A 25,334-nucleotide genomic window follows, 5' to 3' on the forward strand; every position below is an offset into this window, starting at 1 on the left:
ACCGGAAACATTTGATCGCAAGGTCGTAGGTCAACCGATTCCTCCACAGGAAGAAACGTCTGATATATTCTATACGACACTGGTAACGGCATGTGCTCACATGACAGGAATGTGTTGTCGACCCACCTAACTTGTACACTTGGCGAATGGGTAAAAAGATTCTTCTACCTTGCCCGATTTAGGTTTTCTTGTGGATGTGATAATCAGTCCCAAAAAAGTGATGAAAACATAAGAGTTTGTCACACAAACTGCAACAAATGAATGAAACAGTTTCACAGTCGCACAGTTTTCTCTGTGCTCTGTCAAAACATATGTTTTTAACGTTTTCAAATTTTTCCGTGTGTAGACCGTCAAATCCTGCATATGTCCAAGCAAATCTGAACATGTCCTGGAATTTTGGAGAGCGAAGTTGATTATGTGTGAGTGCATGAACTTTGATAATTGACACGGACGGACAGATAAATTGTCTGAAAATAAAAAATTAAAATTTTCACTCGACGGAGGAGTTGAACCATAGAGCTCTCATTCCGCAGCTGCTCACGCTAACCACGGGACCACGGCGTCCCTGTGCCAACACTCTCCTTGATGTTGCTTATATTGCGCATGGACTACTCAGTTCGTATATTTTGCTTATATTTTTCATAGTTCCACACAACTTCTTCCTGTTTTCTCGATTGATCTGTGTTTTGTTTTTCATGGCCTATTCACTGTGCCAACTTATAACTAAATCTGAGGGGGGTGCGATGGAGAGGTTCCCTTGTAAGCGTAGACCAGGGTTTTTGGGCAGCTATGAGAACAGATCTGCAGACGTGTACCAACCAAGTCATCCACTCTATTACCCTCTTACACGCTTAAACAGATTAATAAATACGCTCTAGAACTTTAATGCAATTAATTCGCTCAAAAGATACGATATTCTGCGAAAACAGCAGCCCATCAATGTTATAAGCATATGGTACTGCAAGGGAATTAAATTTTAATGCATGTAGTTTTCTCAAAAAGCCTTTTTCGCAGCAAAATTACGAAATTTGTACATTCTGCATTGCTTCAAGGCTGACGTCGTCGAAGTAACGATCAGCGTACCCTGGTCGTGAATTCCTAGCACGTTGCGAATGGCTGTCCCGCCTCAGAAATTTTGAGAATGCTGGGTGACTACTTCCGCTTCCTCATCGGAAATTGGCTGCCGCTTTGTTGCTACAGCCCCCTAGCGCCGCATTTCTCCCATCCCCTGTTACGTGGGAAAGTTTGCTTGACAGGATGCCACCTGCTTGACCACACTGTGTGTCTTTCTTCCCTGCACCCTCTATAAATACCCTACTTGGAGACAATACTGAGCTCATGGAAGCCAAAAACCTGTTTGTTGTTGTCGTTGAAGGACTAGGAAGAAATACAAAGAATTCGGAATCATAGTAAATAAGAAAAGAACGAAAAATGTAATATTGAGAGAACAAGGAGAGGAGGCCAAAATCAGCGTAGATGGACAGCAACTACAGTAGGTTTCAAACTTCAGATTTACGAAAGGACGAAGAAAGAAGACAGATGACACTGTGTGTGGAAGAAGTGTTGTGACTTGGCAAGACAGGCAAGCCACTATGAGGTAGCCAAAAGGCACGCGTTTAAGCTCACGCAGGCTGGCGTGAGGTCTGGAACAGTTAAAGGAGTTGAGTCTAGTAAAAAAAGTACGGAGCTTCTGGAATACTTAACTTTAATCCATAATTGGTGAACATCGGTCTGACGGTACATGCATCACAAGATAAATAGCAAATGATACTGGCGCCTTGCTTGGTCGTAGCAATTGACGTAGCTGAAGGCTATGCTAACTATCGTCTCGGCAAATGAGAGCGTAATTTGTCAGTGAACCATCGCTAGCAAAGTCGGCTGTACAACTGGGGCGAGTGCTAGGACGTCTCTCTAGACCTGCCGAGTGGCGGCGCTCGCTCTGCAATCACTGATAGTGGCGACACGCGGGTCCGACGTATACTAGCGGACTGCGGCCGATTTAAAGGCTACCACCTAGCAAGTGTGGTGTCTGGCGCTCGTAGACACCGTAAGGGAAAGGAAGAAAATTAGGTTATCCCACATCTTGAGAATGCCCTGCTTACTTCATTAAGGACGTAAAGAGGGTGATAGAGACAGTAACAAAGAGACAAAGAGAGAGGCACAGAGACCAACTAACATATCGTGTCAGGGAAAAAACGATAACTACGAAAGACTGAGAAGTGACCACTTACCATGTCTGGACCTGCCGTAAGGCTGAAGGACTACTGATGACGATGGCGACGATGATGACGTGTAACTGTAATTACTGAGATACATGAGACTACATATTTGCTCATGGGTCTCTAATTTTCTTTGGTTTGTGAACAATTAACAACGGTTTGTTACTAATATTGAACAGTCAGAAAATTACAATTACATAACTATTTGCGTACAGCTCCACTTTTAAAGAACTAAAGGGTTTCAATCTATAGTGACGATAATTATGCAAGAAACTATTACGTTGCCGGAGGCAGACTTCGACAGGTGCCCGTGCCGTTTCCGTTCTTTACAACATAGTACTGTAAGTTCCTCAAACGTGTTCTATGTTATTCGCAGAGATCATATGCAGCGGCGTCTGAGGACCTGAATATTCATTTGCTCTCCAGAGGAAAATGCAGCATTCGGTGCAGAAGACATCAGCTAGTTCATGATGTGGAGGGAGAACAGTAGGCAGCTTCTTCGCTTTTGGTTCCTTGGTCGTTCTGAACTTACGGAAGTTCAAACTATAGTCAGACAGCGGTTGTAACCTTTCGCCAAAATAGAAAACTTATCTGCATATCACAGGTTACCACTCTGAGCCTTTTGATAACAACAAGAAGCAGCAAAACAGATCAGCTAAGAAACTGCACTGAGCGTTTGTCTCAGACTCGGATCGGGTCGCTGCTGCCTAGGATCACTCTTGTCATAGCACTTGAAGGATACAACATATTTGTCGGGCAATCACCTGAAATTCCATGAAGGATTTGAAGAAGCCGATAGCAAACTACTTCCACTAGGCCCTTGCCCAAGACTTTGAGATTCCCGTGTCTACCTGCAACGCCTATTTCTTTGACCGTATAACGCAGGTTTAACGTTAACTGCTGTTAGATTACTGACAACTTAATGTTGTGGTATCCAACTCGTGTACGACCCAGCATGCGCATGTCGAGCAGTATCCCTCATGGTGTATGCTGGCACAGACATCCTCGTGATGGCAAGACAAGTGCGATCGATCGGAGCTGGCAACTGACTCCCCTGGTTCCTTAGTTCCACGATAATCGTAACTACGTGTTTATGTCAAAACAGCCCACAATTTCAATCGTTATTTTAGTAATATATGATGAACAGTGTGTTTCTCAACGATTTCCTGTCGCAAGGTTGTTGTGCATTGTCTGTTGCTCCATTGACTGCTGACTACCCTCCTGTACTGAATTGCGCTTTCCTATGTTAGCCGTGTACGTTTCGTACTTTCTAGCCGATCACTCCTTCCAGTCTCACTCGACCACTTTCTGCGGTTACTGTCTAAAGCCACGCGAGAATACTCGAAGAGCTTTGCTAGTACAGTATTGCCATAGTCGTTCCCAGCCAACGGACTACTAAGAATCTGCCGTTCGGTAAAATCAATGAGAGCGTGAACTTTGCCAGTTCTCTACACACCACTTCGAACGAAAGACTTTCCTTGTCAACACTAGGTGTTACACGTCTTTCGTGTTGCACTATGTGCGGATTTCAAATCACAGTCGGAATTTCCTAAATTACATACTCCGTAGTTTCTTTAAGTGATTTAATGCGAATGAGAGGATCATTACTTTCAAGAAGGCAAAAAGAGGTGACCCTCTCCGATCTGGGTGCCTTTCATATTGCACTATGTGCGCACCACACCACGTCTAAGCTTGATCGAAACGCTCTAAATAGGGTCATGTAATCACAAGGTGGATGGCGTTCGGTAGGAATGGAATTCAAATAACGGTCGGAATACCTTAACTATATAATCCGTGGGTTCTATAAGTGATTTAATGCGAATGACGGGTTATTACTTTCAAGAAGGCAAAAATAGGTCACTCTTTCCGAACTCGTGCTCCGTATGCAATGACGTCATCACCGACGTCTTATTAAACATTAATCCTTCGGTCTTTCATAGTTTTGTACGGAAATGAATATTAGTAACATTAGTTTTAACCAGCCACTGTCTATTTACATAAATTGTCGATCGCCCGCTTGGGAGTATAATATTTTCGCGTGAATAAGTTACACAGTTTTACTAATTTAAGTGCGGTTTGCGGCCACATTTTTGCTGTAGATCTGGGACAGAATACTGTTTAGTTAAAAGCAGATCGCACGCTTTTGAATGCGATGGTTAAGAATACGTACCACATGCCAACCTCATCCGAGGCGATGGTGAGTTACAACAACATTTTTATTCGTAATATTGTGATCGCCTAGCACGCTCACGACGGTGTATTTATCTAGGCAAGAACTGTGCAGATTTATCTAATGTTTCAGTACATAATCGTGAGTTCGGTGTGTGATAATTAGCTCCTAAACAAACTCCGTAGGAAGTACTCAATGTATGCAAGAAGAAAGTAATAATGTTTACTAAAACTTCCTGACAGATTGAAACTGTGTGCCCGACCGAGACTCGAACTCGGGAGCTTTGCCTTTCGCGGGTAAGTGCTCTACCATCTGAGCTACCGAAGCACGACTCAACATTCTTGATATACGCATACTCTGGTGCAGAGTAAAAATCTCATTCTAATAACGTTTACTGTTTATGATAAATAGAATTGCCAAAAACCGCTACAGCATAGCATTGTTAACTACTTTCAGTAACCACCTTTCTTTTAAAATGATCAGTTTGTAAATCCACGTATGGCTTACGGCTGAATCGTGCGATAGATAACATCGTTGCTTTGTGTAAAGTTATTTTCTCTATTTCAGGAACGAGCAAGAGGGTTCTATTACCGTGGACAACGGACCGACAATCATCAAAAGATCTCCAGGGAAGCTGAGACAGCTCAACACTAACACAGGGCTCTATATAGGTAAGTACCACCGTTCTCGCTCATTACAGATGTCTAGGAAATTATTTGTGTGACTTGAAGTTGAACTTGAAAGATGGTAGATTGGAATATAAGTTAATTTAAAGTAATTGTCGTCTTTTTGATTTTTGTTCGAGTTAGCAAGGAACTGGGAGCTTTTGTCCGACTCAACAATAAATATAACTATTCACTAACATGACATTTGTTTCTATAACATCCTGCCATAGAAACCCTGTGTCCTTACATTTTAACGAGTGCATACGGTACCTGTAGCGGTGCTCCATGACGAGACATGACTCGTAACTGCTGTGTATCAGAAGCTCTCTTTCTGATAATTTCATGGTACAATCTAAGCTCATATCCACTCCCAAATCCACAAACTAGAGATCACAACACGTTTCATCTATCCAGTGCGCGTCGTCTGTCACCATGACCTGCTTATGTTTGTGCATGTGACGTAGAAAATTGGGTCGTTCCGCCGATGAAACATTTCTTCGAAAAATACGTCCACGTACACTTCTGGCATCGTCAGCGTGGAGGCGATCTGTAGTACTATCAACACGGAATAAATTCTCAGCAGCCGAGATCTCTAAAATCATTTATTCATTTAGATGACCGGTTTGGGCAGCTGTTTGTTGCCACCTTCAGATCTGCAAAAGATGGAACCGGAAATGCTTTGTTTACGTCATTGCATAGTCTCTTCCATCAGCACAGTAAGTGGTGCTGTACACAGTATATCCATGTTGGCGTCGTGAGCTACACTATATGTTGGCATATCAATTTTAAAACAGCAGCTATGTACACGCGTGTTATTGCGCCGGTTACAAGCGCTCACATTCATGAACACTGAACAACTGCCCTTGTTTTGAAATATCGAATTTTGAGGAAATATCGACACTTGTACAATGGATCCCAAGTTCGTTGAACCTGTCCTGATTTTGATCGAATTGGAAAGGCAAAGAAACATTTGAACTATGTAATTGTTTCCAAAGATTAGACGGAAGAAGTGAAGAAGACTAGCAGAATGTTTACCGTAGTGGATGGTTCAAGTGGCTCTGAGCACTATGGGACTTAACATCTGAGGTCATCAGTCACCTAGACTTAGACCTACTTAAACCTAACTAACCTAAGGACATCACACACATCCATACCCGAGGCAGGATTCGAACCTGTGACCGTAGCGGTCGCGCGGGTCCAGAGTGACGCCGCTAAAACCGCTCGGCCACACCGGCCGGCTTACCGTAGTGGAAATAAAACAAAACTTTCTTTCAGCTAAACCCTTGAATTTCATGGCATAGAAAGAATTGGCTACATATAGTGAAGGAAACAAAATACAGGATGTTTCAAAAATGACTTAACGAATTTAAAAATTCATATAAATTTATGGAAAGAAGATGTACATGTGGGTTTAGTGTTATTTTGTAGGGTAACGCATCAAGTTTCTTTTACCTTAAACTCAAGATGATGTATGTGGCTTCCGTTGGTTATCCTGCACACATGCCATCGCAAGTCAATCCCTTCACAATCTCACTACAGTATAGGAGGTGTAACTTGCTCAGTGAAGGCTTACATTCTTGCTCTAAGTTCAGGTAGAGAAGACGACACAGGGGGTCCAAATACTATATGCTTGATGAACGTGGGGACCAAGCAGTTGGCGCATCACGGTCAATCCATTGATCTGGAAAGGTCACTGAGAAAATCCCGGACGTCAGCCAGGTAGTGGGGTGGTGAACCATCTTGCATGCAGTAAACGTTTCCTTCTTGGTCATCCAAATCGATCTGTGGTATCAAAAATTGTTGTAACATATCCAGGTACACTATCTCACTGTTGGTTCTCTCACGCAAAAAAGGGTCCATACACTTTGCTCTTGCACCCTCTTTCTACAAAACATTTATGCCACTCACATGTTGTGGGCCTAATATGAGGATCTTAAGCGTACTTGGAACGAAAATTTCGCTGAACTGTTGTAGCCGACTTCGGTTCTTCAAACCAAAACACACAGCTAGCACGCTCGGTTCCAGTGAAGTCAGCCATCTTCAACGCAACTTCCGCTAGTGTTCCTTACGGTGCGGCTCGGCGCTAGCGAACTACGCGAGAGAATACTTGTTGTATTTCGCTACAGATTGACACCTCTGTAGATACTATGAATTAATTTATATTAATTTTCAAGGTTGTAAAGTCCTTTTTGAAACACCCTGTATAGTGGAGAAATATTAGATGGATCAGAATAAACAAAGGAAAGACCGTAACGATGCAGTCAAAGAATTCAGTAAACCGTTAGCTTGAGGTTATAGAAGTGGATTTCAGGAGGCAGAATATCGGTAGCCCATTAATGCCTCTTCTGGAGCTCTTACATGAAGGTGGCACTGAAATAGAATTTGAGAAGTGGAAAAATCTTCAGAAGGTAATGAACCACATCCCTCCCATTTACCATGCGTTTTGTAACAATGTATCCCTTTCCCAAACATCAGTGATCTTGTGTGCAGGAAGAGAGAGAGGAAAAAGAAGAGGATGGTCATGGAAGAAGGTCAGTTGTAAAGTGGTGATGAATGTGAACTCTTGCAATCGTCACAATTATGTGTGTGTACAACTCTTATTTTGAAAATGAAAGCCGGCCAGAGTGGCGGAGCGGTTCTAGGCGCTACAGTCTGGAACCTCGCGACCGCTACGGTCGCAGGTTCGAATCCTGCCTTGGGCATGGATGTGTGTGATGTCCTTAGGTTAGTTAGGTTTAAGTAGTTCTAAGTTCTAGGGGACTGATGACCTGAGAAGTTAAGTCCCATAGTGCTCAGAGCCATTTGAACCATTTTTGAAAATGAAATGCCTATTTATAGTGCAGCTCACGATATCAACAGGGACATACATTGGACAGTACCACGTAGTGTACTGATGGAGGAGATTATGTAATGATGTAAACATAGCATTTTCGGTTCCTTCTTTCTGCAAATCCGAAGATGGCAACAGAGAATTGCCAAAACTGATCATCTATGTGACCAACTGACTTTAGTGATCATGGTAGTTGAGATTTTATTCTGTAATTCATATACATTCATACACATTCATCGAAAATGTGTGTGATAGAGTTTCATTTTATTAACTCGTTATCTAGTTTTTAGCTAACAATTTCTCTTATAGTGACCTTGAAATTGTAGGCTTGTTTTTCAGTGGAAAGCCCTTTAGCGAATCTTGACTAAAAATTACTCCCATTTGCTACTAAAAGAGTGTTTCCTAAAAAAATTAATAGCTTTGAAATACCATTTTTATTTTAAACGCACACATTTAGTGTTCATAACGATGAGAAACGAATTGTTTCATGTGTCATGTTAGTAGAATAACTATCTACTGCGAATCGTTACTTCAAATCTTATATAGTTGCGTAAAATATATTCTTGATTCTTCCACCTTCTCGTATACCATCACCTGTAAGACGCAAGAGCTACCGATGCGATCTGCAGCTAGTGTTAAAACCAGTGAACACAGGTCACTGAGCTTCATCTTACACCTCGCGTGGGGTGATATCTATCCCATTATTTACGGCAGTGCTGAAATGGTTTCATATCTGCAGTACACATATCATCAAAACAATACAATACTCTGGGTACCGTGTTTGCACAGTTTACGGATGAATGGCGCGTGGTATATTCCGTTCTTTGGCTTAACCTTAGTTTACGTAATGGGTAGCGCGTTGTGCAACAGAATCAGACAGATTATCACGATGGTCAAAGTCGTATTAGTGGACAGTGAAACAGCGTGATAACACCAGAAAAATTCACAATTCTCGGGCCTTTATCTTTCATTTCTAATTTATAGGAAGCATTTTGGCACATTTTGTTTTGAGTTGGTGTGATCCGTCGACGTTTACTTTCTGGTATATGAGAGGCTGAGGGTACAAGTCTAACTTAAGCAAACTCAGTAATTGGTTGTTAAAGTTAAATGGCTATTTATAAACTATATGACCTGGTATCACCACATCAGATATTTGTTTTTGATAATCAGTTAATCCTTGTACAGTTGTAGTTAGGGTTAGAGACTGTAGTACCAATGCATTATTTTTTACGATGTGTTACACGTACTTATACCCCTTGTGCCTTAAAACTTTTTAGAGTAAAACAGGTACAAAACTAAGAAGATATGATTTACTTCCTTGTATGACTTATTTTCAACACTTCATGAACATTATAATACAAGAGGAAGTAACAAAGAAAATTAAAACACCAAATCGAAATTATACTGCTGAGCTTCCAACATAAACGAGAGATTATTCATAGTCACTTTCCGTTGTCTCCTTACTGTCATTGTATACAAATACAGAATCGTTTCCTTCTGCCTTATTTCTTGCCTGGGGAAATACTCGTGTTGCTCTACCACTGACTTGCGCATTTTTCAGTCTTTCTTATCCCATTCTTTCATGACATCCTCTTCTTTGTCCACTCTCTGTTGCACCCAAGAATACTGCTGTCTGGGAATGGGATATATTGCATAGAAGCCATGAAAAATAGGAGGAATGTAGTTCATTATCTTCTTAAGTTTTTCCGCTTCTCAAATTTTATTTCAGTGCCTTTTTCATGTAAAGGCTGCAGAAGAGTCATCGATGGGCGACCGACATTGTGCCTCCTAATATCCAATTCTATAAACTCAAGGTCACAGTTTAGTGAACACTTGAACTGCATTGTTAGAGATTTTCTTTTGTTTATTCGGATACACCTAATATTCCTATACTGCATTTTGTTCCCTTCGGTATCTGTAGCAACTTCATCCTTTGCTACGTAAAGCTTGGCTGTAAGCGAAAGAAATTATTCAGTTTTCAATACCATTATGGTAACCTTTATGATTGCCTTCTTCTTTCCTTGCACTCTGCCTTGGGAAATAAATATGCAGCTCCAATTCGACCAAAAACTTGATCATATTACAGGCCAGTTTCGACGAACTTGTAATCTATTGTGTCAATGTGTTGATTTTTCCTCAACATATACATTCAGTATATTAGAATATTGTGGTTCTTGTTCTGGTCACTGCAGCTGTCGCTGTACGCAATGATATGGGTCAGTTGTCCTGAATATTTGGCCAAGCATGAACCAAGTTCCCATGAACCTCTCCCTTTGGTAGGTTCATTTCTCATGAACATGTAGGCTTTTCCTGATTTAAGGTCATGCGTACCTAGACCGTAGGTCCACAATACGCTCAGATAAAATATTTTGTTCATAGTCGTATAAGGTTCCAGCACTGTTTTCTGTAAGTCAAATGTGAAATCAGCAGTAAATTCTCGTATTCCTGTTCAGTTTCTTTTCGTCTATCTGATTGTGTGCTTTTCTTAAATGAAGCTCATTCTACCTCTTGGGTTCAGTAGCTAACGCCCTGTCTGAAGAGGTATTATCAGTCTTGAACTTGTGACAATTATTGCACATATCACTGAGTGGATGGTGAAAGCTTAGACTGAAGTCCCTATTAAAAACATGACGACGGTAACACCTCTCTTGAACTGGAGGTGTATTCAGTTCGACGTACTTGGAACAATGGAATACCGTGCATACATTTTGCTCCGATTAAGCTCTGAACTCGAACACTGTCTGTGAGAATTGTCTGCTCTGCTGTAGTGGCTCCTGAATTTTGGTAAGAAGGCAATATGATTTTGTAACTCTTCTCTTCTCTCTGATGGTTTCTTTAAAGCAGATTCTTTGTGGTCTCTGAAATCTGGTTGTGGAATGCCTGTGCTTCTTTCTGCTAGCTGTTGTAAGACTTCCATTATTAATATTCAAAGCCTCGAAATAAAATTCCTTACACATATACCCCGAGATGTATAATTTTACTACTTGATCTTTACCTAAGTGCGCCGGGTTTAGAAACTTTCACTTTCACTGATACACGTGTACATATGAGTGAAGTTTGTATGTTCCAAGAACCAAGACCCCAAAAGTACTTAAATATGATTTGTCTATCGGGTTTCATAAAGTTTTCAGAGTAGTGGTACGTACAGTTGTGGTTGAAATGTTTCACTAACATTGCTTCAGTCACCTTCCATTAAAGAGTAGTTAACATCTCCCCTAAATTTCTTAACTTCTTTCCAACCTCATGTTTTTGTACCCCGGATTTCTCGACTGCTTCTGTCCTCTGGGTACATCTTCCGGTACCTGTGGTGAAGAGAAGTACTGCTCCTGTCTTTCAGATGCTTGTCAGGAGCATTCTAAATTACTTCATTTCCTGTAACGTAAAGAAGTAGATAGTTCTACCACACTAGCAGCCACGTTTTTCTTCAAAAAGGCGTGGAGTATCTTAATATTGTAGGAATAACTTCACAGATTTTGATCAAAAAACTAGGATGCGCTGTGCCTAAAGAAAACATTAAATTTGCATTTGGGCATACTGTAAGTGAAAGAATTTCTTCAAACTTACCTGTAAATTTACTCTTTTCTTTTCACTTGTACTCGTGATCGATGACGGTGAACCCTATTCTGCAGGCACATAATCAAAAATCTCGAGTAAATCATAATCGGAACTGGCATCTAGAAAATTAACTATAATGTATTTCCCCGTACATCATGCTCAAGTCATTGTATAAAAGAAGCAGTGATTTAGCGATATTGCATAAGCTCCACTGACGCTACGTTTTACTCAATGCAACTAATACACATGTGCAGTCCAGATAGCTACTGAAAAAACGTCAATGAATCTGAGCTTACTCAATTCATGTCGTATGGACAAAAGTACACTATAACAATGTTGTTGTTGTTGTGGTCTTCAGTCCTGAGACTGGTTTGATGCAGCTCTCCATGCTACTCTATCCTGTGCAAGCTTTTTCATCTCCCAGTACCTACTGCAACCTACATCCTTCTGAATCTGCTTAGTGTATTCATCTCTTGGTCTCCCTCTACGATTTTTACCCTCCACGCTGCCCTCCAATACTAAATTGGTGATCCCTTGATGCCTCAGAACATGTCCTACCAACCGATCCCTTCTTCTGGTCAAGTTGTGCCACAAACTTCTCTTCTCCCCGATCCTATTCAATACTTCCTCATTAGTTATGTGATCTACCCATCTAATCTTCAGCATTCTTCTGTAGCACCACATTTCGAAAGCTTCTATTCTCTTCTTGTCCAAACTATTTATCGTCCATGTTTCACTTCCATACATGGCTACACTCCATACGAATACTTTCAGAAATGACTTCCTGACATTTAAATCAATACTGGATGTTAACAAATTCCTCTTCTTCAGAAACGCTTTCCTTGCCATTGCCAGCCTACCTTTTATATCCTCTCTACTTCGACCATCATCAGTTATTTTGCTCCCCAAATAGCGAAACTCCTTTACTACTTTAAGTGCCTCATTTCCTAATCTAATTCCCTCAGCATCACCCGACTTAATTAGACTACATTCCATTACTCTCGTTTTGCTTTTGTTGATGTTCATCTTATATCCTCCTTTCAAGACACTGTCCATTCCATTCAACTGCTCTTCCAAGTCCTTTGCTGTCTCTGACAGAATTACAATGTCATCGGCGAACCTCAAAGTTTTTATTTCTTCTCCATGAATTTTAATACCTACCCCGAATTTTTCTTTTGTTTCCTTTACTGCTTGCTCAATATACAGATTGAACAACATCGGGGAGAGGCTACAACCCTGTCTTACTCCCTTCCCAACCACTGCTTCCCTTTCATGTCCCTCGACTCTTATAACTGCCATCTGGTTTCTGTACAAATTGTAAATAGCCTTTCGCTCCCTGTATTTTACCCCTGCCACCTTTAGAATTTGAAAGAGAGTATTCCAGTCAACATTGTCAAAAGCCTTCTCTAAGTCTACAAATGCTAGAAACGTAGGTTTGCCTTTCCTTAATCTTTCTTCTAAGATAAGTCGTAAGGTCAGTATTGCCTCACGTGTTCCAGTGTTTCTACGGAATCCAAACTGATCTTCCCCGAGGTTGGCTTCTACTAGTTTTTCCATTCGTCTGTAAAGAATTCGTGTTAGTATTTTGCAGCTGTGACTTATTAAGCTGATAGTTCGGTAATTTTCACATCTGTCAACACCTGCTTTCTTTGGGATTGGAATTATTATATTCTTCTTGAAGTCTGAGGGTATTTCACCTGTTTCATACACCTTGCTCACCAGATGGTAGAGTTTTGCCAGGACTGGCTCTTCCAAGGCCGTCAGTAGTTCCAATGGAATATTGTCTACTCCGGGGGCCTTGTTTCGACTCAGGTCTTTCAGTGCTCTGTCAAACTCTTCACGCAGTATCGTATCTCCCATTTCATCTTCATCTACATCCTCTTCCATTTCCATAATATTGTCCTCAAGTACATCGCCCTTGTATAGACCCTCTATATACTCCTTCCACCTTTCTGCTTTCCCTTCTTTGCTTAGAACTGGGTTTCCATCTGAGCTCTTGATATTCATACAAGTCGTTCTCTTATCTCCAAAGGTCTCTTTAATTTTCCTGTAGGCGGTATCTATCTTACCCCTAGTGAGATAGGCCTCTACATCCTTACATTTGTCCTCTAGCCATCCCTGTTTAGCCATTTTGCACTTCCTGTCGATCTCATTTTTGAGACGTTTGTATTCCTTTTTGCCTGTTTCACTTACTGCATTTTTATATTTTCTCCTTTCATCAATTAAATTCAATATTCTTCTGTTACCCAAGGATTTCTACTAGCCCTCGTCTTTTTACCTACTTGATCCTCTGCTGCCTTCACTACTTCATCCCTCAAAGCTACCCATTCTTCTTCTACTGTATTTATTTCCCCCATTCCTGTCAATTGCTCCCTTATGCTCTCCCTGAATCTCTGTACAACCTCTGGTTCTTTCAGTTTATCCAGGTCCCATCTCCTTAAATTCCCACCTTTTTGCAGTTTCTTCAGTTTTAATCCACAGGTCATAACCAATAGATTGTGGTCAGAGTCCACATCTGCCCCTGGAAATGTCTTACAATTTAAAACCTGGTTCCTAAATCTCTGTCTTACCATTATATAATCTATCTGATACCTTTTAGTATCTCCAGGGTTCTTCCATGTATACAACCTTCTTTCATGATTCTTAAACCAAGTGTTAGTTATGATTATGTTGTGCTCTGTGCAAAATTCTACCAGGCGGCTTCCTCTTTCATTTCTGTCCCCCAATCCATATTCACCTTGAAACGTCCCCTTTGAACAATTTATATAGGACTGTGCTTAACCTGACACACAATACTTTGTTAGCGCAACGCAATCTGACTTTCAAAATTCCCTACAAAAGAATGGCCCTGACTAACATTAAACTATACCCTTCACAAATCACTTACCTCACAACAATCTTCGCTGCTCAAGCTACTGCAATACAGCAAGCGCCACTACTGCCAGCTAAATAAAAGATTCAAACTACTGAAGGCACTAACTACTGATAGGGGTAGTTAGCAAATGAAAGATATTAATAGAGAACAAACAATGTATTTACCTTGATATCATCATATATAAATATAGCAGTTCATGAAAAATTACAAAACTCCGCCATCTCTCTCCCCACATCCACCACTGCTGGCGGCTCACCTCCAACTGCGCAACGCTACGCGCTGTTCACAGCCAGCTGCCTAACACTACAATGGCGAGTATTACAACAATGCAAAGCAGCCACAGAATGCACACAGAACAGCCAGTGTTTGTCATACAGAGGTGGCGTTACCAATAAAAAACCTAAACAGCCTACTTACATAGAGAAAACATAAACAGCCTACTTACATAGAGAAAACATAAACAGCCTACTTACATAGAGAAAACATAAACAGCCTACTTACATAGAGAAAACATAAACAGCCTACTTACATAGCCCCCATGCTCCCCACAAAAATTTTTTACAAATGGTGTTGGGCACTGGCCAATACAGATTTGACAAAAATTTTTCACAATTACAGTAACAAAGATATAAAATGCACACACTTATTAATATTATGTTGGTCAAAAGATCAAAATTTCTCACAGTCCATAAAGACAGTCCACATTGTTCATCACAGTAAAAATGCAGAGTTTTTCTCAAAGTCCAAGCAGTAAAAGAAAATGCACATAGAAGTAGTGGATTTCCATGCAGTCTTGAAGAAGTAGTGTTGACCTTCCAACGGAAAGACAGTGCTGACTCTCGACATGCAGACAGGTAATGGGCCACAACAGAGCAAACCCACAGCAGAGTCATTCGAAGTTTGGAAGAATATTGGTAGGTAGGTCATCACAGAGCAGACCCACTGGAGTCCTGGTAGAGATTGTGGTATTGGTGGGCCACCAGAGGTGCAGACCCACTGCAGTCCTTGTAGAAATAATGGCGTTGGTAGGTCATCATAGATGCAGACCCACTGTAGTCCTTGTAGAGATAATGGTATTGGTGGGCCACCAGAGGTGCAGACCCACTGTAGTCCTGGTAGAGACGGCCAGCAGCCATCCGTTGCGACTGTGCAGGTGCACAATCACCATCGAAGATTCTTGCAGAGAATATAGCAAGTCCATAAACCACCACTTGTGCACTCAGAAAGTTTTTCTTTTAATTGTCCTTAGAACCAGCAATGCTGTTATCCAGTCCCTTGCTGAATTACCAACACACGTGCAAACACTATCAGTCCCTACTTCTCACATATTGTCCATATACTATGTCCAACAGAAACGTGTGCAGTGAAATGGAACTTACAAGTTAATAATATCATGAACTGGTGACAATTACAATTTTATAACAGAAGAATACAATAACAAAGGTACAAAATACATCATTAAAGAACATAACAATACAGATAACATTTGTAGTAAAACAGGCGTTACAAAAGAATAGAAATAGACATATACGTCAGTGTTACAGGAATTATGACATGAGTACATACATAAAAGATCACAATAACTTTTGAAACATCAACTCCACACATTAGCATTAACACAAAACAGAGTAAATAATGTCTAAACATCTTTACAAAGTAAATAACATATTATTAATGCCAATTATATTCGAGGATAACAGTATTCCTCATCATAGTGAATGTAGCTTAATATTAAAAGAAGAAAAAATTCTATGAAACTACACAGAGACAGGAAGAAAACAAATACTCAAGGGTACACAAACACATAGTGGGATAACACAAAAGGAAAGGACAGGGTTCGTTTTCAGTGTAACATTTGGTACTGCAGTCCATCCCAAAACTTCATTCTATAGATCTTTCGTCTTATTTCAACCTTTGCTTCCACCAAAAAAATCTGATCCAAGCATGCTTTCTGTATTCTGTTCATATTTCTTTCAAAATAATTATTTCTGATTGTACAATACTCATTTGGGCCCAAATCCTTTTTATATAACTTCGCAATGCATTCTTTACCTATTCTCCATAGTCAGTTTCTCATATAGTCTACCCCCTCTTAATCTAACTTAAATCTACTGAGCTCAGATGCTAAACTAAGGGACGAGGCAATGCAGCAGCACAAAACAATTAACACAAACATCAATGACAAAAATACAAATGCCAAAGCAATTGCAAGCCAGTGTTTGTCATACAGAGGTGGCGTTACCAATAAAAAACCTAAACAGCCTACTTACATAGAGAAAACATAAACAGCCTACTTACATAGAGAAAACATAAACAGCCTACTTACATAGAGAAAACATAAACAGCCTACTTACATAGAGAAAACATAAACAGCCTACTTACATAGAGAAAACATAAACAGCCTACTTACAACCTACTATGTTTCCTTCTCTCCCTTTTCCTACACTCGAATTCCAGTCACCCATGACTATTAAATTTTCGTCTCCCTTCACAATCTGAATAATTTCTTTTATTTCATCATACATTTCTTCAATTTCTTCGTCATCTGCAGAGCTAGTTGGCATATAAACTTGTACTACTGTAGTAGGTGTGGGCTTCGTATCTATCTTGGCCACAATAATGCGTTCACTATGCTGTTTGTAGTAGCTTACCCGCATTCCTATTTTCCTATTCATTATTAAACCTACTCCTGCATTACCCCTATTTGATTTTGTGTTTATAACCCTGTAGTCACCTGACCAGAAGTCTTGTTCCTCCTGCCACCGAACTTCACTAATTCCCACTATATCTAACTTCAACCTATCCATTTCCCTTTTTAAATTTTCTAACCTACCTGCCCGATTAAGGGATCTGACATTCCACGCTCCGATCCGTAGAACGCCAGTTTTCTTTCTCCTGATAACGACATCCTCTTGAGTAGTCCCCGCCCGGAGATCCGAATGGGGGACTATTTTACCTCCGGAATATTTTACCCAAGAGGACGCCATCATCATGTAATCATACAGTAAAGCTGCATGCCCTCGGGAAAAATTACGGCTGTAGTTTCCCCTTGCTTTCAGCCGTTCGCAGTACCAGCACAGCAAGGCCGTTTTGGTTATTGTTACAAGGCCAGATCAGTCAATCATCCAGACTGTTGCCCTTGCAACTACTGAAAAGGCTGCTGCCCCTCTTCAGGAACCACACGTTTGTCTGGCCTCTCAACAGATACCCCTCCGTTGTGGTTGCACCTACGGTACGGCTATCTGTATCGCTGAGGCACGCAAGCCTCCCCACCAACGGCAAGGTCCGTGGTTCATGGGGGGGGCCGAGCTACTATTTCAGACAAGGATTGGCTTTACGCATAGCCCCTTTAAATATGCGTTGAATACTACTATAAATACTCTTAAAAGCAAAGAAACTACGCTATAGCTGAAATGTCAGAAAAATACGCATCGTAAGCTTCATTAACGACAGCAGTAATTCTTCTTTCGTGCGCCATTTCACTTGCACAAGTTGTACTCTAAATGCAATCCAGGTGCTATCTTTGAGCTTAAACTTTATCATCACATAGTGCAATACTCAATAGGAATTCACTTGTAAATCTTTTTATCTTAAAAGATACATTGTTTAGCTTACCAAATGTCCATTTAGGTTATTCTTTTACGAAATGTCACTTGCAATACTAGTATTCTCAACCCATCGTATAACAGAGCCATCGCTAGACTTCCGAACCCACAACCGCAGTGAATATATGTAACTTAGTTTACGTCGTTTTGTTCTAGGTTGTAGGCCCGCATTCCGTATGATGTCTGAGAAAATATTGAGTTTTGAGTAAGAAACAAAACTTTTACGGAATGTTTGTTTATTATCAGCATCCATTAAAATAATTGCATCTGCCAGATAAAATTTTATTTTATTTTATGGGGCCACAGCCTCTAAATATTTTACAGATGAAAACATGGTCTGTTTAGGATGTGTATTTAATTTAATTTGTGCGAGTAGCTGATTATAATGCGTCCTTTTCAAGAATGTATAACATGGAGACATCTTACAAGCGCTTGAAAATGACGCAACGTCGAAATTAAGTAACTACACAAATTAAATAAAGAACATTAATATAAAGCATACAACAGACCATTCTTCATATGTAAAATACATGTATATCGGATACACTCAAACGTGTGCAGTAACAGTGGTGTGACCATACTATTACTAACTTGGGGATCGCGCCTGCATGTCGTAGACGATTTTGTCCAAAATTTATGCTGTACGCAGGTCTTCGCCAGAAATGAAAGCGACAGAAGCGGGAGCTCTAGATGGCCTCGTGTGAAGCAATCGATTAATTGAAGATTGACTGCTTGCACTCGATCTTATTGGGAGATCACTCGGCTCTCTGAATTTAGTAAGTTTGTTATAGCTGTGGTACGTCAAGTACAGAACTCAAATATCAACCGAGAAATGTATTTCTATGCAACTCTCAAAAATTCTGAAGAAAACAGACTTTGCAGGTTTCCGAGGAACTTTAATTCACCCAAGTTGCCGGCCGCGGTGGTCTAGCGGTTCTGGCGCTGCAGTCCGGAACCGCGGGACTGCTACGGTCGCAGGTTCGAATCCTGCCTCGGGCATGGATGTGTGTGATGTCCTTAGGTTAGTTAGGTTTAAGTAGTTCTAAGTTCTAGGGGACTTATGACCTAAGATGTTGAGTCCCATAGTGCTCAGAGCCATTTGAACCATTTTTTTCACCCAAGTTAAGAAACTTTTTACAGCTGGTCACGTGGTTCACTGGGTAGCGTCATAGAGTGTGAATGGGACCACCGATCGATCGCTGCTTTGAAACTCGCTGGGCTCTTTCTATTGTTTTACGCCATCCCTCAGCTCAAATATCTACATCATTTATATAAAAGATCTTCAAATATGTGGTAATTAACACATCCCTAATCAGCATTATTTATGAAAAATGCATGTCTCCTTGTTTACCGTTATATATCACCAACATTACAAATGTAGATACATAATTATCTACATTTTATTAAAAATTGATAATAACGACTGTATGAACTAAAAGAGTTGCGGAATCATAACCAGTCATTAGAAAATATCGATAATTAAGAATTTGTATTTGCAATGGAAACTGGAATTCTGCATACAAAATGTAGTTAGGAATAAGAAGACTTGCATTTTTCATAAAATGATTATTAGGTAAGGGTTAATTAGCATATATTTGGTGAAATTTACATTGGAATGGCGCAGATACTCGAATTAAAAGAAAAAACGAAAAACGACCATAGCTTAATTCGAATCAGCAATCCACTGATTACCCGAATACCATTCACCAAAGCTACCGAGTGAGCCGGGCACGGGATCGTGAGAAACTGCGTAGATTTTGGCAATTAAAGTTTCTTGGAAAATCGTCGATATTTTCGAGAATTTTTGAGACTTGTATCGACCTGCTTTGGTTGACTGGCGTTTCCTTTTTGGACTTCTCGTACACTATGTGATGAGAAGTATCCGGACACTTGGTAGAAAATGACTTACAAGTTCGTGACACCCTCCGTCGGTAATGCTGGAATTGAGTATGGTGTTAGCACACCCCAAGCCTTGATGACAGTTTCCACTCTCGCAGTCATACGTTCAACCAGGTGCTGGAAGGTTTCTTGCGGAATGGCAGCCCATTCTTCACGGAGTGCTGCACTGAGGAGAGGTACCGATGTCGGTCTGTGAGGCCTGGCACGAAGTCGGAGTTTCAAAACATCCCGTAGGTGCTCTATAGGATTCATGTCAAGACTCAGTGCAGGCCAACCCATTACGGAGATGTTATTGTCGTGTAAACACTCAGCTACAGGCCGTGCCTTATGAACAGGTGCTCGATCGTGTTGAATGGTCCAATCGCCATCCCTGAATTGCTCTTCAACAGTGAGAAGCAAGGAAGTTCTTAAAACATCATTGTAGGCCTGCGCTGTGATAGTGCCACGCAAAACAATAACGGGTGCAAGCTCTCTCAATGAAAAACACAACCACACCATATTACCCCCGCCCGCGAATTTTACTGTTATCACTACACACGCTGGCAGATGACGTTCACCCGCCGTATCCACACCCTGCCATCGGATAGCCACATTGTGTACCGTCATTCGTCACTCCACACACCGTTCAACCGTCCAATGTTTACGCTCTTTACACCAATCGAGGCGTCGTTAGGCATATACGGGCGTGATGTGTGACTTATGCGCAGCCGCTCGACCGTGAAATCCAAGTTTTCTCACCTCCCGCCTAACTGTGATAGTGCTTGCAGTGGATCCTGATGCAGTCTGGGATTCCTCTGTGATGGTTCGGATAGATGTCTGCCTATTACACATTACGACCGTCTTCAACAGTCGGCGGTCTCTGTCAGTCAATAGACGGGGTCTTGATGCAAGCTTTTGCATTGTTTATGTCCCTTCACGTTTCCTTTTGACTATCATTTGGAGCTAGGGATGTTGAGGAGTGTGGAAATCTTTCGCACATACGTATCACACAAGTGACACCCAGTCCCACGACCGCGTTCGAAGTCCATGAGTTCAGCGGCGCGCCCCATTCTGCTCTCTCACGATGTCGAATGACTTCTGAGGTCGCTGATATGGAGTACCTGGTAGTAGGTGGCAGCGCATTGAACCTAATATGAAAAATGTATGTTTTTCAGGGGGTTCGGATACTTTTGATCACATGGTGTACAATAAATATAAAAGAACCTTCGTCGTCAGGCTTCGAGTGGCCTACCGGGTCCATCCGACTTCCGTGTCATCCTCAGTGGAGGATGCGGATACGAGGGGCGTGGGGTCAGCACACCACTCTCCCGGTCGTTATGATGGTATTCTTGACCGAAGCCGCTACTATTCGGTCGGGCAGCTCCTCAATTGGAATCACGAGGCAGAGTGCATCCCGAAAAATGGCAACAGCGCGTGGTGGCCTGGATGGTCACCCATCCAAGTGCCGACCACGCCCGACAGTGCTTAACTTCGGTGATCTCACGGGAACCGGTGTAGCCACTGCGGCAAGGCCGTTACCACAATAAATATAAGAAATTGCAAAAGTCAGATTAAATGAATGCACGGTGTCTCCTTTCACACCTGTCCGATAGAGCAGACAACACCCAATTATATGATTGATTAGCCATCAGCGTGCACGCACATTTACGATCGACCTCCAGCTGGAATCTAACACTGGCGAGCGTTTAGGACATGCACGAGGTCTCTGGGTAGGTGAAGTTAGGTGGGAGTTTCAGTCGGTCGGGGATCGTGTCCTTGTTAGGCAGACAGAAAGCGGGGAGGTTTCGATAGAACTGTTTCAGTGGGTGGTGTCGAATACTGTGTGTTCACTTGGACGCGCCTCTTGCTTTGCAGGTGGCATGGAGGACATCGAGCGCGAGACGCACGGCAAATACCGCGTCGGCCTCGTCGGCTGCATCTCAGACCTCATCCTGGACGCCGACTACCGCGTCAAGCTGGTTGAGATGTCCACCTCCGGCTGGGGCATCGAGCGCTGCAACTAACCGCCGCCGGCACGACCACTCAGCGCCGCCGCCTGCATTTCGTCCAGCTTTCGCCGTTCGGCCGACGAGGAACGAGTCCGAGGCCTCGCTTCGCCAACTCGACAGGCGACGTGGCTTCCACAGCTGCTGCAACGTCCATACTCCCACCGAGACCTCTCGGCACGCTGAAGTCTGACGGTGCTCTGTCACGGATAGATCTCAGTCATTGCCAATCGCCATCAGTGACGGCTTGTGAGGCGCTTCGGGCCGTGGCACGGTTTCTTGGACTCATTTACGCACTGCAGTTTATGAGATACGCACTTGTATTTGGCGCAGCAAAGTCGGCTTACTCGAACGCGCCATCCGTGTTAAAAATGCGAAGTGGTTGGTACTCAGAACTATCATCACTTAACATCGTGACAGATTAAACATTGCACAAAGTACCTTGTTATAGCTACATTTGCCGCGATTCTTAGAGCACTAACACACACACACCTGGATCAAATAAATCTGAAACATCTGTCCTATCAGTTCCTTCGGTGCGTGAATTAACAAGATGGCAAGACGAAGTACAGCTATTATGTATTAGATGTTTATTTGAAATTACTTATTTGAACAACTTCTTGTGGCTTCAGGAAGTTGGCAAGTCGCAGTAAAATCGCACTATATTTTCAAGTAGTTTACCTCTTGCTCTGATAGCAAATCCTATGCTCTGCAGATTGGAAACTTAATATGTTTCCCGTTTCCAGTTCCGAATCCCCAATAAAAACTATGCCACAAGAATCACTTTAGATATCAATTTGCGGGATCTGTGCTGTTAAATACACTTTCCGTGATTAATATTCTGTACACACTTTGTGTACTTCACATTTAATAACCGAAGATGTACTTACATCGAAAATAGAAATGTTGATTTCTTTGAGGAGATGTTTTAACATGTTATTGTGACTGATTCTCGTAAGCCGGAGGCGAATATGACGACGAAATGCTTGCGACATTTCAGTAAATAAATAAAAAAAAATCGTTACGGATCTGTTCGATCTGGAAAAAAAGTCAATACTGCGGCTCATGCCACTACACTATTTGGTGCATCACGATAAGAATAAATTTATTATTATTATTATTAATTACTATAAAGAGAAACGCGATGATAAAGAGACCTCTATCTACTTTTTTATGAAGTGCTTTACAAATATTGCTTCCGAATAATGGCCTCATTATCGATAATTCAGTGGAGCGTTGTTCCAGAGAAGAAGTTCAAATCTAATGTTGCATTTAAAATCAGACGCACTGTTAGACGTGTACCCAAGAGATATCCTATGTATGTACACCAGCTGTTATGAGTATGGAAGGCTGTAGATAAAAAAAAAATGAAAAGACTGCTACCGAAAGAGATATAAACGTATATTCAAAACGTACGATCAAGCGAAATTATACACACTCACCAAAGAACTTCTTTACGGAAGAAGAGGTGATTATACCTGTCGTGACTTCATTTTAAAGTGAGCAGAAACTTCGCGTACGGTGAAATGGTGGTTTAGAATATTGTGCGAGTGTGTAGTTAGCTTCATTATGAATGTGGAGCAAAACATTCCAGATAATTTTTTAATGAATTCAGTGTTTTAAATAACAGCTGGAAAAATGTAATCTTTGTGTCAGTCCTGAATCACTTAAGCTAAAACACAAAGTAATTTGCACATAATTTAGAGATTTTAGTTTAATGTGTATGACAATGCTCTCATGTATGTATTGTATCTGATTTCTCTGTGCTATCATTTCAGTAATGTCTATTTTCGATACGCAGACTGACTGTGTAGACTGCGAACGACATGTATGTTTTCTAAGCACCATATATATACGTATACATATATCAGAGTGTGACTATCTGCTCTTTCACTCTACTATACAAGAAATTTCAATCCGAATTTTGATCGTGGTGTTGAAAAGATTAAGCTTTTTCACTTGAATCACTTAGCACTGAAAAAATGATTGAAAAAAAAAATAATCAGCTGCCAGCCCATCTGCTAAACTGTTCAGTCTGTATGCCGAAGCAACAGATTTTTCATAAAGTTCTGGAAAGAAACATATCATTTTATGACAAATGGTTCAGTAGTCGGTTAGTTTTGTATGTCATTTCTGTACAATTTTCGTAAAAAGAAAAGAACAGTGTAATTTGATCTTTTTCTTGTGACTGAGTTTTACAACGTACTAAGAATGTGAATTCGTACCGAAATTATGTACTCGGTGTAACCTGGGTGCGGCCCGCACACCACTTGTGCTGGGCCAGGGGTGTCCATTCGCGGGCCCCCTCGCCCACAGCCTAGAGTAGCACCACGCGTCCCGGCGCTCTGTTTCTGTAGTAGACGTGACTAGACCAGCTGTAGTAGTGTCAGAACTCTGATGTGTGACTTATTTCCAATTCGTACGCACTCAATGTACCAGCGCAGCTTACATACAATGAAACAGATTTGGGTGTTCACACTTGTGCTCTTCTTCGCCCTGCTTGCTCCACATCCCACGTCCCACACGCACTCGTCCCACAGCCGTTGCAGCACTCGCCACTATGCAGATGGAGGCGACTCACCAGAGGACATCGGTTGCGGCGAGCGGCTGTAGCAGCAGAGAGAGCCACGCACCGCCTGCCAGTCACCTGTTTGGTACGACCTATACCTGATATTAACACGTCACATCTTACACAGCGGTTACATTTATTAGTCTAAGTTACATTTATTAGCCTAAGTGGGTGCAGTTTTACACACATTAGATATAAGCTACATGTATGACTGCCAACTCGTAGACGGAAGAGAGATTTACGCTGCTGCTCAGTAAAACAGCAACTCTTTGAAGACGGCAGAAAGCAACCGTCCAATTGCTGATAAGTGTATGACGGGGCTGGTTCTTTTCTGCTTACCATACACCTGCTTCAGGTCCCAGTTCTGCCAAAAAGTTTGTGTTTTAGCTTCGGTGCGGAAAATTCAGTCCAAATATCTCGATACGCTTCTTTTGAGTCCATCCCCTTCACTCTGTGAGAACAGACTTTGGTTCAGTCGACTAAAAGCAGCGTTAAAGAAACAGCAACTGATACTTAGCATACAGAGGCCGCATAACTCGAGCTTGAACACAGTATCTGTTCGTTCGTAAGAAAATATTGCGCTTTTGGGATTCTATCTACCTGCGCAACAGGTTTGAGGGGCACTCAATTCTGCATTATTACGTCTGAAACACATTTTAAGTTGTTATCAAGTCTGCAATTATTGCCGGAAAGCTATTACCATTGCAAGTTCACTGTTACATTGTTTTGCTACGTGTATTCATACGTAAAGCCAGAACGTAAAAGTCCACACTCAATAAATTGCACGATCTAAACAGTAACTGACCCACAGCAATTTACGAGTTACTACATCAGGTCGTTCAGTCTTTTTTTTTTTTTTTCTTCAAAGGAAGTGCTCACCACAATGTTCCGTAAAGTTTACGAAACTGGCCATGCGTAGTTGTTAATCGATCAGAAAATTTACACGCAAATAACTTCCTAGC

At 41.5% G+C, this 25,334-nt stretch overlaps 1 protein-coding gene and 1 pseudogene across 1 annotated transcript in view; one reads left to right on the forward strand and one right to left on the reverse strand.

Moving 5' to 3' along the window:
• The window catches only part of LOC126485035 (pikachurin-like), a 779,910-nt gene extending 756,237 nt beyond the window's left edge, over positions 1 to 23,673 (forward strand). The window contains exons 15-16 of the mRNA XM_050108640.1: positions 4,957 to 5,060; positions 21,673 to 23,673. Of these exons, the coding sequence (XP_049964597.1) occupies positions 4,957 to 5,060; positions 21,673 to 21,821 (253 nt within the window). The 3' untranslated portion in view covers positions 21,822 to 23,673. The remainder of the gene's footprint in view (positions 1 to 4,956; positions 5,061 to 21,672) is intronic.
• Positions 21,220 to 21,337, reverse strand: LOC126485309 (5S ribosomal RNA; annotated as a pseudogene).
• Positions 23,674 to 25,334: the final 1,661 nt, after the last annotated feature.

The sequence above is a fragment of the Schistocerca serialis genome, chromosome 6 (genome assembly GCF_023864345.2).
Source record: "Schistocerca serialis cubense isolate TAMUIC-IGC-003099 chromosome 6, iqSchSeri2.2, whole genome shotgun sequence".
In the NCBI taxonomy this organism is placed as follows: Eukaryota; Metazoa; Arthropoda; class Insecta; order Orthoptera; family Acrididae; genus Schistocerca; species Schistocerca serialis.